Raw genomic sequence first — 16869 nt, forward strand, 5'->3', positions numbered from 1 at the left:
GCTAAAGAGATAGCAACAAATAAGACATACTTAGGCGTACAGTATGGCAGAAAATACAGACATCAAGCAAGTAATTGAAACTTGACTCAGCAAACTACAAATAGAGGAGAACTTCCTCAACTTGACTAACAGTATCTACAAAAACCCCAAAATTAATATACTTATTGATAAAAGACTACGTGTTTTCTCCCAAGATCAGAAACGAATGTCTGCTTTCTCTACCTCTATTCAGCATTGTATTAGAAGTTCTAGACATGACATTAGACAGAAAAATAAGGCCATCCAGATTGGGATGGAAGACATAAAACTACTTCCATTTGCAGATGACATAATTTTATATATACAAAATCCTAAGGAATCCTCTAAAAGACTGTTGGAACTAAGAAATGAGTTCATCAAAGTGACAGAATATAAGATTAATGTACACAAGACACGTTTATTTTTATAGCAATAAACAATCTGAAAATAAAGTTATCGATAATAGCATCAAAAGAATATGTTACTTAGGAATAAATTTAACAAAAGAAGTGCAGGACTTCTACACTATAAATAACAAAACATTTTTGAAAGAAGCGAGATCTAAAAAAAAATGGAAGGACATCTCATGTTCACGGATCAGAAAACTATATGCTGTATATTGTGAAGAAGGCAATACTCCCCCCACCCCCGCAAGTGATTTACATATTTACGTGATTGCTGTCAAAATCCCAGCTGCTTCCCCTCCCCCCACCCAACCACCACAGGATTTGTCTTGCTGATCCTGAAATTTATATGTAAACTCAAGGAATTCAGAATCACCAAAACAGTCTTGAAAAAGGACACTGACTTGGGAGACTCACGCTTCCTGATTTCAACACTTAGTACAAAACTATAGTAATCAACACAGTGCGGGACTGGCATAAAGATAGGCATATAGTTACATGGAATAGAAATTAAAGTTCAGAAATAAATCTTTATATTGTGATAAATTGATTTTTGGAAAGGGTGCCAAGACAGTAAAATGGAGCAAAGAATAGTCTTTTCAACAAAAGTGGTGCTGGGACATCTGGATATACACATGCAAAAAAATGAGATTGAACCCCTAAGTCACGCCATATACAAACATTACCTTGAAATGGATCAAAGGTCTAAACATAAGAGTTAAACTATAAAAATTTTAGGAAAAAAACAAACATTCATGATCTAGAATTAGGCAATTTTTCAGATACAACACCAAAAGTGTAAGTGACAAAAGAAAAAAATAGATAATTTGGACTTCATCAAAATTAAAAACTCATGTTCTGTAAATGATATCAAGAAACTTGAAACACAGACTGAAGAACGGGAGAAAATTTTTACAAATAATAAACATGATTAAGGTATTTGTACTAGAATATATACATATATATAAAGAACTCTTACGACTCAGTAACAAAAAGATAAATAACCCAATTTAAAAATAGACAAATGATTTAATTAGACATTTTTCCAAAACAGATATAGAAGCGGGTGGCTCCATAGTGTAGTGGTTAGTACGTCTGTTTTACACACATAAGGTCCTGGGTTTGGGCCTCAGGTGGAGCCACGGACCATACTCTGGGTATGCCAGGCCCTGGGTGTGCACCGCGGGCATGTGGAGGAGATGCCCTGCCTTCAGAGATCCAGTTCTTAAAAGTGAGACGGCAACATCCGTAGGTCAGGAGTGGAAGTGAGGGGGGTGGGAATTAAAGAGGGGGAGAAAAAAAGATATACCAATGGCCAATAAGCACCAAAAAGATACTTAACATCACAAGCCATCAACAAGCTACAAATCGAAACCACAATCTGATAACACTTCACACTTTCTAGAATGGCTATAATGAAAAAGACAGATAATAACAAGTGTTGGTGATGATGTAGAGGAATTGGAACTCTTATTCACTGCTGGTGGGATTGTAAAATGGTATAGTTCCTTTGGAAAACAGTTTGGCAGTTTCTTAAAATGTCACACATAGAGTTATCATACGACCCAGCAATTCTACTCCTAGGGTAAACCCAAGTGAAGTAAAAACATAACAACCGTGCAAAAACTTGTACAGAAACATTCATAGCAGAATTATCCACAACAGCCAAAAAGTAGGAACAACATAAATGCCCATTAAGTTATGAATGGATGAATAAAATATGGTATAGCAACAAAATAAAATATTATTTGGCACTAAAAAAGAATGACATCTTGACACATGCTACTACATGGCTGAACTGTGAAAGTACTATGTTAAGTGAAAAGAAGTCAGTAACAAGACCACACATTACATGATTTCAATTGTATATGATGTCCAGAGTATGCGAATCTATAGAATCAGAAAACAGAATAGAAGTTGCCTAGGACTAGAAAGGTCAGGCACAAATAGGAAGTGACTGCTAATGGGCATGGGGTTTCTTTTTGTGGTGATGACAAATCTTCTAAAACTATACTGTGGTGATAGTTGCACAGCTCTGTGATTATATCGAAAACCACTGAACTCTATACCTTAAAAGGGTAAGTTGTATGGTGTATGAATGATATATCAATAAGGCTCTTTTAAAACAGGAAGAAATGGGCAACAGAAAAAAACAGTATTTTAGACTTTGTTATTGGGAAGTGTGATGTGTGAGTAAATAATATGGGAACCCATAGGGCTAAGACATGAGGATCAGGAGTTAGGTAAATGAGCCCAGGTCTGAGTGGGACAAAGGACGTGAGGCTGGAAAAAGAATAAAACATTACAGGAAATAAAGGGAATGCTGGTGTGGTGGCTGTAGTGTGCAGGAAGGAGGAGAGACCCAAGAAATGGTTGGACAGGTGGGCAGGGGCCCGATGACGCAGGCCGCCTTCATATCTTTAGACTTTTCCTGAATATCAACAGGAAGACATTGAAAGATGTTAACCTGGGGAGTACAATGATTGAACTTGAACTTTTAAAAGTGTCCTCAAAGACTCTAGGAAATTGATGTGAGGCATATGGCTGGATATAGGAAAATCAGATAGGGAGCCAATGCAAAAATCAGGGAGAAATGATGTCTGAGAAATCTGAATTGTAGTAGTTGAGGGGAAAGTGAGAGGTGAGGATGTGGAGACAATTTGCTCTTGAAGTTTGGCTGTGAAGGGATGAGAGAGATGGAGTTGTAGCTGGAAGGAAATTTAAAAGATGAGCATGTTTAAGTGGGAATTAGAAGGCTCCAGAAGAGAGAGCAGTTTAGTATTCAGAAGTCAGAAGAGAATTCATTCAAACAAGCCCCTGTGAGATTCCAGAACCTTCTCAGAGGGATCTATCCTCTAGCATAATAGGAGGATTAAATGATTGGATTTAAAAATGGGCAGAAGAACTGAAGAGACATTTTTCCAAAGAAGATATACAAATGGTCAAACAATACATAAAGTGATGCTCAACATCATTAATCATCAGGGAAATGCGAGTCAAAACCACAATAAGATATACCTCATACCTGTCAGAATGTCTCTCATCAAAAAGACAGGAGATAATAAGTGTTGTCAAGGATGTGGAGAAAAGGGAACCCTCGTGCACTGTTGATGGGAATGTAAAGTGGTGCAGCCACTGTGGAAAATGGGATGGAGGTTCCTCAAAAAATTAAAAACAGAACTATCATATGATCCGGCAATTCTATTTCTGGATATTTATCTGAAAGAAGCAAAAACTATAACTCAAAAAGGTATCTGCACCCCCATGTTCACTGCAGCATTATTTACAATAGCAAAGACATGGAAACAACTTAAGTGTCTACCAGCGGATGAATGTATAAAGAAAATGTAGTGCATATATACAATGGAATATGATTCAGCCACATAAAAGAAAGTGGTCCTGCCATTTGCAACAACATGGATGGAACCTGAGGGCATTATGCTAAGTGAAATAAGTCAGAGAGAGACAAATATTATTATCATCTCACTTATATGTGGAATCTGAAAAAAAAAAAAAAAGAAGAAAGAAAACCAAAACCAAACCAAACTCATAGACACAGAGAACAGATTGGTGGTTTCCAGGGGTGGAGGGTTGAGAGGTGGGCAGAATGGCTGAAGGTGATCAAAAAGTACAAACTTCCAGTTATGAGATAATTAAATCCTGAGGGTGTGATATACAGCATCTGACTGTAGTTAATAATACTGTTGTATATTCGAAAGTTGCAAAGAGAATAAATCATAAAAGTTTTCATCATAAGAAAAAAATTTGTAACTATGTGGTGACGGCTGTTAACCAAACTTATTGTGATGATTGTTTCACTATATATATGTGTACACACACACACACACACACACACACACACACATATACACATATGTAAATTATGTTATATACCTAAAACAATGCTAAATGTCAATTATATCTCAATAAAAATTAATTTTATAAAAGAATTCTAAATCGCTCATGACTTTCAGGCCACACTCTATTGCGAATGTTCACTGGTCTACGTGGCTTGGATGAAATCTGCAGCCTTGGCCTTGAAGCTCAGGGGCCCCCTAAGCAGCTGAGCCCTGGCTCACATGGACAAAGGCTCTGTAATCTCGGGGGAGGCTGCTCCCAGGGAGAGAACCTTATATGTAGTTTCTGAATGAGAAGGGGAATTTTTACGTCCCTAGAATAAATGATTCTAAAGCTGCTACGTCTTACCTGGGGTCTGTTCTACTCCTTGCTTCAGTTGTACATGACCAGGTTCATCCACTAAGAAATAAGCATCATCATTACAACCAATCTTTAAAATTATTAGCTTAATATAGATCAGGGTAAATAGTGCCCTCCTCCCTTGAACGATCTCAGTCTAGTCTCATCAACCTTTTCTAGCTAATTCCAACCCAAGCATGAGGTCCCAGCCCCCTGTCACAGCATATCTGCTGCTAACTCCCTGAACAGCCAGGTGGTGAGAGAAATGGCTGAGGTTGACCAGCTGGTTGGGCCAGGAGGCTCTTTCTAAAACTCAATAGGAGTGAGTTTAATGTACAGTGAGCTCAGCAGGTGTTCTTCAGTTCCTTCTTGGATTTATGACTCCCACATAATCCTCTGCTTTATTAAGCTATTGGAAAAAAATAAAATCTGTCTGCCAAGATCCTAAAGCAGCCTTGGCAGCTAGCAATATATAAAGGTAGTAATTGGAGGCAAGGGGGCCAGCGGCTTGGCCGGCCTTTGACAGAGTGTTCAATATCTTCAAGGAGAAAAATGCTCCCTGGAATCAGGTGAGGAAAGGTGGCCTGGGGTGGTGCCCTATCTCTGGGAGGAGAAGGCAGCTTACCTCCATTTTTGTCAGGTAGAGTCCTTTTCCATCCTTGGAGAGGTTCCGGAAAGCCTCTAGGGTGAAGAGGAGGAGAGAAATCAGGATTAAAAGAAAATGAAGAGCAAATGCACTCATTCTGTGTAAAGCACTCTCTCACTCTACACAGAATGTACTTGGCCTTGGCCTACTTTTCTTCTGGGCAAACTCCACACCTGTGGGACAGCTCGGGGCTCCTGTCTTCAAATTACCACTCTGACTGCTCTGGCCCACTGGCGCCTCTCCCTCTTCCAGTTCCCTTGCACTTTGCATCTCTCCACACCGGGCCCTGGAGATGTGCAGGCTTGTCTTAGGAAGTATTTACAGAGGTGCCATGTGGCAGGGATAGTGCACAGGCTTAGAGTTCAGGCCAGATCCCACTTCTACCACAGAAGCTCCATACTTAGCTATATTATGGCTTGGGGTTTCACATAAGATTTCATTTAAAACAAAGAGGTATGCTGCTCAAAAGTGTCAAAATCTCTGACCTTCCTTCTGAAGCCTGGGGAAAGACCTCCTGCCCCCAGCTCTTCACTTGTGTGTACAATTCCTTCAGCTGAGACCCAGATCATTCATTGCACAGCTAAAGAGTAGGTTTAAACTATAAACACAACCTGCAGTGGGGACACAGTGATTTAATCTTGTTCCGGAAAGAGGCAGTGAACATACCAGGTAATGAGGAAATGAGGGACCTGGGATAGGGGAATGTCCTGGGGAGAATAGGGTGAAGAAGGGAAGTTGGGGACACAAGCCAACTACATCACTACGCAGGCTCATGCTGGCTCTGTCTTTTGGGGCAACGATTCTCACGCAGGACCCCAGGCCACCCCCCTACTGACGTCTCGCCGAGGCCTGGGGCAGGGGTGCATTTCTGGCATCTTCTATGTTCTTTCATCCCTGTGAAGGTCCCCAGAATGGCATCCAAGTGACACTTACTTGCCATGGCTTCCAGCCGCATCAGGAAGCAGACCAGGCTAGGGAAGCTGACGCTGCCACTGCTGTCACTGTACCGAAGGGCCATGAGATCTAGCAGCTCGCTGCTGATGGAGATCCCTGCAAGGAAGTCTGGGACGCAGAGCGAGCCCGTGAGTGGGGAGGAGGCCGGGAGTGGGGGTGGTCCTCTGCTTCACAAGGCCCGAGAAGCCTGCGCAGAGGGCCTAGTGGCCTTCCGCCATTGTTTCCTGCTCAGCCTGGCTGGGTGGCCAGTCCATTCCTTCTGTTCAGTATTTTTATGGTTTTCTAGTTCCTTCTTTCCTAGTGATGTCTGGGCCACAACAACACTGTTCTGGAGTTTGGCCAGAGGCCAACTCAAGATACTCGATACCCTGACTACTCTGAGGACACCTCGGCCTCTATGATCACCTGCTAATTCCCATGAGGGATGGGGCTGCAGGACACCTGGAGTTTGCTCCCAACCCTGCCTCTTTCTGCTGGTGACCTTGTAAAACCACCTTCCTCCCCAACCCCATGAATATACGTGGGTCTCACATCTGGTGCTGCTAGTGTGGGTCAGTGTGTTTCCTGGAAGAGGAAGATTCAGTCCTAAGTCAGTCGCCCAGAGAAGAGACTGGTCTCAGAGCGGGGAATCTCAACTCAGTAGGTGGCCTTGGGTGGACAGGACAGAGGTGCCTTGCCTTCTTTGGGCCTTGTCATTTTGCATGTCCAGTTATGCACTCCAGGGGAGGTACCAATCACATGGCTACCTTTGAGCTCTGGTGAGCAAGGGAAACTGCAAGCCAGACCATCTATCGAGAGGACAAGCCTGGTTGCCTGTAGACCCCATGCAGACAGAAACTGGTTTCTCTAGCAGAGTTAATAAAATGTGAACTTGAATGCCTTTGAATAGGGCGTGCATTCTCCAACTTGGCACACTCTGGCCTCTGAAGGCTTTCGAGTTGAAGTCCAACTATTTTCTATTTTTCTTCCTTTTATTATTGTGGAGTCATTAGCAGGTCTCCTTTAAAGACTTCGACTTTCACTGGCTATTCAATGGTTCTCAAGGTGTGATCCTCGGATCAGGCCTCACCTGGGGACTTGTTAGAAATGGAAATTCTTGAGTACACCCCAGCCCTCCTGACTTGTAAAGGCTGGGTGGGGGGTGAGGCACTTCAGTCTGAGTTTTAACCAAGCCCTCAGTGGTTCGGACGCTCACTTGAGTTGAGAACCATAGCTTGCTTTCTAGCAAAAGCGGCAGCCCATGTTTCGACCTGCTCTCCAGGCCAGGAGCCAAGAGAGAGAGGGAGAATTATGATTTTCCTTCCAGCGGTATCCTGGTGTTACCTGATTTTGCATTTTATCAAGGAAGGTGCAATTTCCTTACTTAACCTTTTTGCGATCCATTTCCCCCATTGGTACAGTGGGGATAAAGACTCCTGCCCTTCCCCGTTCCAGAGTAGTTGAGACAATCAAATGAGATTTCGGGAGTACAAGTTCTTGCTGAACTATGAAGCACTCCTGCACCCTAAGGTAGTATTATCATCAGCCCAGGCCTGGACGCTCTTGTCTCCTTGAAGCAGACAGATATCATTGATTTCATTTAGCCCCGAACCCTCAGTGAAGAGAATGCATAAGCTCACCCGAGGGTATTTAACTCTGATGGCCCAGATGCTGAGAGGGAAGCGTGTCTAAGGGGGACCTGGTTTCTCGTAAGGTATCAATCATACGGGGTTATTTTCTCACAATTAGATCTGTGCTGGGGGGAAGGGCAATCAGGACTGGCGCATGAGGACTCAGGCCGGGGAGATGGAGTCTGAGTCCGGAGCCTGGAGGCCCACAGAAGCCAGAGTAATCCAGGGAAGGACATGGAAGCTGCAGCTCCGCTCTTTCCTGACCACCCACACTGCTGCACCAAGCCTTGCCTACAGCATGGTAGGGTGTGCATCACACACACACACACACACACACACACACACACACACACACACACACACACCGCCGCCGCCCCCAATCATTGCAGCTCAAAGGGTCCCCTGCTTTACCTGCATCTTTTACGGCTTTCCACAGATCTGAGCTCAGGAAAACACCAGAGTTGTTTTGAGTGTTCTGGAAAACCCTCTGATATGGAAAAGAAGCAAGATGCCCTTGTGAGTCCCAGTGCCCACCTTGAAGATGTCCTGGGTAGAGGGAACTCCCAGAAGTCTCTTTTCCATCTCTGGAGGCTGCTTCACTAAAACTTGAGTGGGCTCAGGTCAGAGCGGGCAGGGAAGCCCAGCTGAAGACAGGGGAAGGCAGGGGCGGGCTCTGCCTGATAAAGCCGCCCACTCTCATCTCCAGCTGCGGGGCTGTGAGTTCCTCTCCTAGGCACACAGCTTCCCCTCAACCAATCTGCTCTTTCCTTCCTCACCCCCTAGACCCGGCTCCTGACACACAGGGTAGCCCACTGCTTTCCAGGGAGGAGTACGGCTCTCTAAAGAGTTTGCATAGGGTGGTGGTTAAGAGTGCAGACTTTACAACCAACCAGTCTGGTTTAAATCGTGGCAAGTTACTTAATCTTTCCAGGTCTCAGTTTCTCCATCTGTAGCACAGGGCTAATTAGAGTACCTAGCTCCCAGGTTTGTTGCAAGGAGTCAATGAACAGATATTTATAAAGTGCTTGGAAGAGTGCCTTGCACAATATGAGCACCGTGCAGGACGCACTGAAGGCAGGTGAGAGCTGCATCTGAGACCAAGTGCAGTTACAGGATGTAGCAACCCTAACATTTCAATTTTGTACAGGGTGGCTCTCCACTTACCTGGCATGTTTCTGACCCTCCCTGATTCTCACTATAGCCCTGATCATCAGCGTACTTCACAGGTGAGGAAACTAATGCTCGGGCGGGTGAGTGATTGCCTGGGACTGAGCATGAAAGTGCCACGGAGCTGAATGCAGGACTCCTAACGTGGGCCTAGGCCCAGCTGCCCCACAGGAGCTGTTCTAAGGCAGAATAGCCCTCTGCAGGTGATAATTACTGTGAAATGGCAGCTTGAGAACTTTTCCTGGCCTCATCTGGCTTTTGGTGAGTATAAAGACCGACCCGGATTGTTCTCAATGAGATAGTCACTCATTTATTCATTCAGTAATTCATTAATTCGGTCATTTGTACAGCATTTTAGCGCATCTGCTCTGTGCAAGACACTAGGAAGGAGCTAGAGAAAGATGATGACTGTGAGGGAGCCCCGGCCCTGGTGGACCCCACGATCGAATGGGGGTCCATGTCAGCCATTGCAGTGCCCTTTGAAAAACAAAATAACGCCAAGCCAGGGATTAAGTGATACACCCTGGAATGTGCCCCACCCAGGAACTTTATTTTATTGTTGTGGGTTCAAGTGTTAGGAGCTGAGGATGAAACGAACCTGGCCTCGGGGACAAGCGAGACCCCTAAGGGAGGCCCTGCAGGGAAGGTGCATCTGAGGCTGGCTGGATGCTCAGGGTGGGTGGACCCTGGCCAGGCTGGGAGTGGAGGGAGGGAACAGCAAGGAGTCTTGTAGTCGGGGTCTGAAGGAAGGGCTGGAATGAGAAAAAGGGCTATTCCTGGACCCCAAAGGAGGATCCCGACTCAAAGGGTCTTGTGCGTAGCACGGGAGTTTTGACTTTGTCCGAAGACCACTGGGGAGGCCAGGGACCACTGGTGGTGCATGGACGTCTCTCTGAACAAAATGAGAGCTCTTGAGGGCAGGGGTGAGGTTTCTTTTTTTTTGTACCCCTCAACCCTGGTACAGGGTCGGGCACCCAGTAAATATCTGCTAAACTGGATGGACTAAGAGCTAGTCGAAAGAAAACACGCCAGTACCTGGCAGTGGACAATACGGCTCCACAGTCTCGAAAACTCCTCTTTATCCAGCCGCCCATTCAATTTCAGCTGCTGGGGAGTTAAGAGTTAACCAGTCCAGTGTGCAGTGAGCAGAGAGGCCGAGGGTCCTGCCAACGAGTCCTCCATCCATCAACTAGTAACACAGTTGGTCCAACACTACCCGGACGGGACATGGTCCCATGCCAGCTGGCTCCCGCTGCATCTGACAAGGACCTGGCTTATGTTTATCTTACAAGAGAAATGAAGAATTGGAAGGAGAAGAAAGGTCTGAGAAAGTGGGGCCAACATCCTTTGAATCCAGGGGAAGAGAGAGAGCCCAAAACACAGCCTGAAAAACCTTCATCAGTTGGGGGGGCCTCTGGCAGGGGAGAGTGAAGCAGAGCATGAAGGAGTCATGGCAACTCCTGAAGCGTTATGCGAGGTGAACGTGCGCCAGGTGTGCACACAAGTGGAATGCACTTGGCGTATTAAAGCCAACCCTGGTCGGTCCATACCATGGGTTTAATGAGAACTAATGGAAAGAAAGAACCGGATCTCTGAGAAACTGGAGTGTGAGTAAGAGGAAGGGTAGAGAAGACCTGTCTCCTTTGTAGGGGTCTGGCACATGTGACTCCCTTGGGCTTACTTGGCTTGGGCTGCTGGGCTGCTGTGGCCCCGCAGATAAATTTTGATCAGTCTGCAGGGATGGGCAGTGTCTCTGAGGGATTCCAAACCCTGCCAGCAGAGACAGGGCCTGATTTATGATTTCATCAGAAAGCCCTCTTGTTCGACAATGGCCAGCTTCAAATTCCCACTGGAGCCTTGTTAAGCATGAAAGGGCTGGGGAATCTGTCTTGCTTCCAGCAGACAGCACACACCCGAGGAGAGAGCTGTAGGCAGCAGTGGGGGTCATGCGTCCATGGAGTTAGTCCCTCTTGCCTGTTGGGAAATGGCTCCTGGGAGAGAGAAGTCAATAGTCCTGGGTTTGGTTCCCAGCCCTACCACTTGTGGCCATGGAACTTAGACAAGTCACAGGACAGCCCCAACTCCAGTCTCTTCATCTGCAAATGCAGCGTAATTAATAATGGGGTGCTGTGTAGACTGAGGCATTTTCTATAAGTTTTAGTGTTTAGTTTTATCGGGGCTTGTTGAGTAAGCTATTGAAATAGTGAAGACTCCTCCAGTGGCAAGGGGAGGGGTGGAGAGAAAAGAGTTCCCATTGGTGCTGCAAAAAGACAGAAATCAGGCAGAAATTCTCACTAGATGTGTGATCTGGGCAAATTACTGAACCTCCCTGAACCCCTACTTCTTCCATTTTATGATAATATTCTTATCACAGGGGTTGTTGCAAGAATTACAAGGAAGAAAATACGTATATACCAGTACAGTTCTTGGCACACGGGAGATGCCTGGTAGATGGTAATAATTATCATTGTTGCTGTGGTTGTTCTGGTGAATTAGGAAGTCATTATGGAATCTACAGAAACCTGGGCTCTTTCGTGAGCTCTTAGAACCAAGGAAGAAGAGAAAATACTGAGAGAATAGTGTTCCCCAGCATCCTAATTAGACTCCGAGGGCAGCCCACAGAGCAGATGTGTTCCTAGAACTGGGGGAAAGGATACATCCATCAGAGCCACGATGCTCCGGCACTCGTCCAAAGAGAATGTGTCCCCCGGAGGTCCTAAGATGAGGAAGAACAGGAAGGACTGACACCTCGGGGAGGCTGGCATTAGACTGGGTTGGCAGTGGGGATGAGGTGGGGGACAGCAGGTCCTTACCTCTCAGGAATTCCTGGTTGAGAAGGCTCTGAAGCTGGGTGGCATCAATGTCCAGTCCCTGACGCAAACGGGAGGAGTTCAGGGACCGTTCAGGGCCCAGGAGCCCAGGGGCACTGCCTGACTGTAAAAGCACTCAGATTTCCAATCAGCTTGCTCCGGAAACCTGTCCTGATGGCTCCAGGCCATGGTGCTAACTCCCTCCCCTGAACATCTGTAGTGCTGGTTACTCCTGATATTCGATACCTTGTACGGATCACCTCGCATTTATCTCTTCATTCTTTATTGGACTGAAAGCAGTGTTTGCTTCCTCTGTCCTGGGCCTGGCACTTGGGAGCCCCTCAGGAGTTCTGCTGAATGACTCAATCCAGCCCTGTAGGTGTGTTTCCCCATCTGCTTCCGGAAAGAGACTAAGAGAAAATATAACTACTGAATGTGTGTGTGTGGTGAGAGATTAGCATGACGGGAACTGAGCCTAAGAGAAGCTGCTCTAATTGAGCACGTTACTTAGCATTATTCTTCCCAGAAGCTGAAGCAGAAAGGGAGACATCACGGTTTTCCTTCAGAAGTAATTGAAGTTAGGAGAAACTCCCTGGCCTGAATTTCTAGAGGCATTAACTGCATTCAACTTTCTATAGGGGACACTGAATGGCTTTATGGGCAGTGTCTTCTGTGATGATTTTACAGAGAAGGGGAGCTGTTCTGCATGTGGCTGTTTCTTATATCAACCAGGTAAAAGCTCAGGGGATGAGGTGACATTAACACCCTGGAAAAGCTTTTACTTGGGGAAAAGAGCTGGACCATGATCTCTCAGCAAGTGGCTTTGTAGAGTAGCACTAGGTCATGTGGAAGAAGGTGCCTCCTTGGGGGTCTTTGAGAGCCAGCACCCCACAGGTGACAGACATGCTGTCCCCAGAGTTGGCCTCACCACACAGAACTGATATCAAAAGCAGTCCTTAAAGCCTGTCATTATGGGAGTCCTTTAGCTAGAAGGATGACCCCTCATGATACACTCAGAGAAACACATTTTCCACTGTCTGAAATTGGCCCTCAGGTCATCTCTCCAGTGTCTCACTGGTCGGTTATGCCAGGGAAGTCAGTATGGTGTGTTCACCGTCAACTGAGTTTTTTCCTCAAGAGAACCATAGCACCTCTCTTTAAGACCAGATGACATGGTGAGGAACCCTAACTCATGTGGAATCACCAACTAGAATATAAGCAGCTTTTGGGCATGGACCACATCCCCTTCCTTCTGCATGTCTCCTACCCTAGGACAGCCTTTGACCTGGACTCTGTACCTAATAAACACCAAAAGGTTTGAGGAGATGAGCATAGGAAGATGAGGGTGGAGATGAAGTTTGCCTCCATGAATTCCCGAAGAATTTCCCTTTATCTCTATCACCTCAACATAAGATCCCCAAGGACAGACGCTTTGCATTCCCAAAACTTAGCACGGTACTTGGAATGTGCTAGGTATTTGGGACATGTTTTCCAACTGAATAAATGATGGATAGATGGACCTGGACTGACCCAGAAGCCGAGTGTGTCCTTGCTTGCCCACAGATTGCCCTTAGGTTAAGGGACCGTCGCCACTACCATGGCCAATGAAGGTAACTCATGGAGGTGATAGTGTTAAGTGTTCATTTAACACTAGTTAAACAGATGACAAGAGATCAGGAGAGAGGACATCGTGAGTGCATTGACAAATATTTTGTTTTCAGCTTAACTTGGAGGGCACAACGTCTGAGCACAGTCTGCAGGTTGTACAGAATGATGCCAGGTCGGCCCTGCTCAACGGTGCCCAGCCAAGGGGTGAAAAGAGGCTGCAATTCAGCTTGGGTTCCAGTTTCTGGCCATGCTCCTTGGCACAAAGCTGCACCTGCATCTTATTCTAATTCCTATGAAGGCTCCAGTTACCCTCTATGAAGAGACATTTGATTGTTTGGAAAAGTCTTAATTAGTCAATCCGTACCATTTCTCATCTGACACACTATATGTATTTTTTATTTCAGATGTGCAGGTGCATGGACCATGTTGAGGATTTTGCCACCTGCCCCTAAAGGAAGCTTGGTCTCAAGGTATCCTGATCAGGTCCTGCTGATTGCCTTGGGGTCAGGGACCTTAGCTTGGGCATATGTTCTATGGAAGCTAATCTGTCTTATTTTTATCTATCTATCTATCTATCTATCTATCTATCTATCTATCTATCTATCTATCTATCTATCTATCTAACTATCTACCTACCTACCTACCTACCTACCTACCTACCTACCTATTTATTTTTTTTACACCTATAGCACCTGGTCTTCCAGGTAGTCTCCCATTCAAGTACTAACCAGGCATTACCCTACTTAGCTTCCGAGATCAGATGGGATCGGGAGTGTTCAGGGTGGCACAGCTGTAGACTAATCTGTCTTAATTCAATGCAAATTGATTGAGAACCTTCTCTGTGCCAGGGGAGTGATAGGTATTAGGAACAAGGAATGCATATGCTGTTTTCCCTGTCTTCAAGAGCTCACAGACTGGGGACAATTATCTTGCATCAAGTGAAGTGCCTTCTGAATCAGCACATATGTGGATCTGAATCCTGAGCGCATCCTGATTTCAAGGAGGTTCCATACTGAGCTATTCGGTGCAATGTGTACCCTTCATGCCAGACACAGTTTTCACTTCTCTTTGTGTTTTCCTGTGGGCCCCCATTACCTAAACAATTTCCCTTTGGGCTGCTTCCTGGTCACCACTGCCCCATTAGCCCTCTCAATGCCTGGCACCCTTCATGTCTTTGGACTCTGCCTGGCTCAGGGCTGGCTCTGTACACATGATTATCTGTATCACTTTCTACTTCCCACAAAAACATGGATATTAATGGTAAAAACAACAACAACAACAAAAACAAAAAACAAAAAAACTCATCGTGCAGAGCTCTTGGCAGCAGTTTTTAACCTGACAAGTCAAGGAGTTCTTGATAATGGCTTATAAAATCATTAAGAAAATCCCCTGTGCACATGGATGGCTTGGCAGGAAGAGAGCTGTTGGTGCTTTCTGAAGCCGGCCAGCTCCAGGGAGGAATGACGCCAAGGTTGTGGGAAGTGGCAGAGCAGGAGAAGGAAAGATTTCAAGGGGTGTTGCCAAATGCTTGTTTAAAGAGTTTAAAAGCATACACAAACTTACACCACCCCCCATCAGCCCCTCCCGTTCCAAGCTCTATATTCCATCCCAGATGTCACCCAGATAGGGTGCCATTTCTCTCCAGGGTTTGGTAGCCAGATCAGTTCTGGAAACATCCAGGCAAAGAGGCTGATAAAATAACCCATCAAGTCATTTTTCCCTTCTGTACCCTGATAAAGCCTGGGAGAGACTTTCTTCCCTCTGGTCCCTGTCACCTGTCCCCATGCTAAGTACTATACCTGCCAAGCGTATCTGTAGAACATCCTTTGTTCAGAGTCATTCTCTGGAAGACTTGCCTGGATCGAAGAAAAAAACAGCCAACAAGGTTCTGGGGAAGGAGGCCACTTGTTTGGTATAGTGAGGGCACAAGAACTCCCTATGTGGATCTGAGACAGAGGCTTCATCCAGCAATCGGATAAAACATTTAGAGGAATGGAAGAACGGAAGTTGGTGGAAAGAAGATGGCTGGGTCCAGCCTGCCCTTAGAGGCCTGGACTTCTCCCCTCTGCTCTTCCCTTTTGAGCCATCACGGGCTCACGTGGTGTCTCTGTTTTCATGGGTCAGTTGTCAGGCAAGAAAGAAGGAGATAGAAGCTCTTGGGGATGAGATGTAGCCATGAAGTTCACCAGTCAAACCTCGCCACACACCTACCTTCAGTGTTCTGAGGTTGAAATTGCTGCCCCAGTTCCTAGAAAATCAGGGGGGGACAGTGTGACAAGGACGATCAGCTCACTATTCAAATGAAGCTTGCATATGAAAGGCACTTAGGTGGCACTGGACATTTATGTGAAAGACTGGAGTGGAGAGCTCTCAGCACAGCAGGAGATGAAGAGGGCGGCTATGGCAGTCAGCAGACAGAGAAGCGTCATGACCACGTGTCCAGTCTTTTGGGTCATCTGGTCCTCAAACCATTTAGTAAATGATTCTTTTCATAACCACATATATATATACAATCATCCCCATGGGCAGAATGACAGATAAGCTTTATCTCAAGTTCCATCTCTGATTGGTGGCACAGTGGCTGTCTGGCATGTTGGACTCAGTAGACCTCCACGTTCAACTGTGAGGACTGCTGTGATTATAGGGATCGCTACCGTGGGTGTAAGAGGGGATGAAGCGCCTCGTAGGGTGTGTGCTTACTGATCCCAGTCTTGACCTCTGACTTGGCATTGAAGACCCTCCATGATTGGACTCTGCCGTTCATGCCCACCTTTCACTGTCTTCCTGTTGTACCCCACATCCTGGCCACATTTCACACAATTGCCATGCATGCCATGTACTACCTTCTGTACATACAGCTGACATCACTTACTCTTGCTCACCCACTTTCCTGCTTCTGCTCATGCTTTTTTCCTCCCTCTGAATTGCCTTCCCCTTTGAAACATTAAATTATGTTTTCAGTCAAGGACTAGCTCAAGTGCCATTTCCTCCAAGAAGCCTTCCTGAGTACCTCTTGCCAGAGGTGGCTCCCTCCACTCTGTCCTCCTGTGTGACTCAGCAATTCCCTCGAGCATTGGTTCCATCCTGTTTGTGGTCTAGCTATTGGTTCAGATTTCCTTCCCCCCTCTTCATGGTGAGCATTTTGAGGGCAGGTCCCATGCTGACATAGTACGTGCTGCACAGAATGACACAATGTGTGTTTTTTTTTTTTTTAAATAAAATTAAGTAGAATAAAACATTTAGGATTCCAGAGGTTCTTACCTGTCATTGTCTGGTATTTTCAAGAAGATTCTGAGCAAGAACTCAACTGCTTCTCTGCGTGCAGATGCGACCACCACATAGGTCCCCGATCTCAGAGTGAAGTACTCTGTGAGGTTGCACTTGGTTTTCGTCACCATGCCCTTGTCAGCATTTCTGAATTGGGAAAAAAAGGTGGAGGGCAATCTCTCCCGGAA

General features: G+C 45.7%; 1 protein-coding gene and 1 pseudogene across 1 annotated transcript in view; both read right to left on the reverse strand.

Moving 5' to 3' along the window:
* Positions 1–4652: 4652 nt before the first annotated feature.
* The window catches only part of CAPN13 (calpain 13), a 51264-nt gene continuing 39047 nt past the window's right edge, over positions 4653–16869 (reverse strand). Inside the window, exons 13-22 of the mRNA XM_025045794.1 lie at positions 16676–16828; positions 15626–15662; positions 15214–15270; positions 11810–11867; positions 11654–11712; positions 10032–10100; positions 8241–8316; positions 6199–6327; positions 5245–5300; positions 4653–4679 (exon numbers count right to left, since the gene is read on the reverse strand). Coding sequence (XP_024901562.1) covers positions 4653–4679; positions 5245–5300; positions 6199–6327; positions 8241–8316; positions 10032–10100; positions 11654–11712; positions 11810–11867; positions 15214–15270; positions 15626–15662; positions 16676–16828 — 721 coding nt within the window. The remainder of the gene's footprint in view (positions 4680–5244; positions 5301–6198; positions 6328–8240; positions 8317–10031; positions 10101–11653; positions 11713–11809; positions 11868–15213; positions 15271–15625; positions 15663–16675; positions 16829–16869) is intronic.
* Positions 14095–14212, reverse strand: LOC112478585 (annotated as a pseudogene).

The sequence above is a fragment of the Pteropus alecto genome, unplaced genomic scaffold (assembly GCF_000325575.1).
Source record: "Pteropus alecto unplaced genomic scaffold, ASM32557v1 scaffold61, whole genome shotgun sequence".
NCBI classification, from domain to species: Eukaryota; Metazoa; Chordata; class Mammalia; order Chiroptera; family Pteropodidae; genus Pteropus; species Pteropus alecto.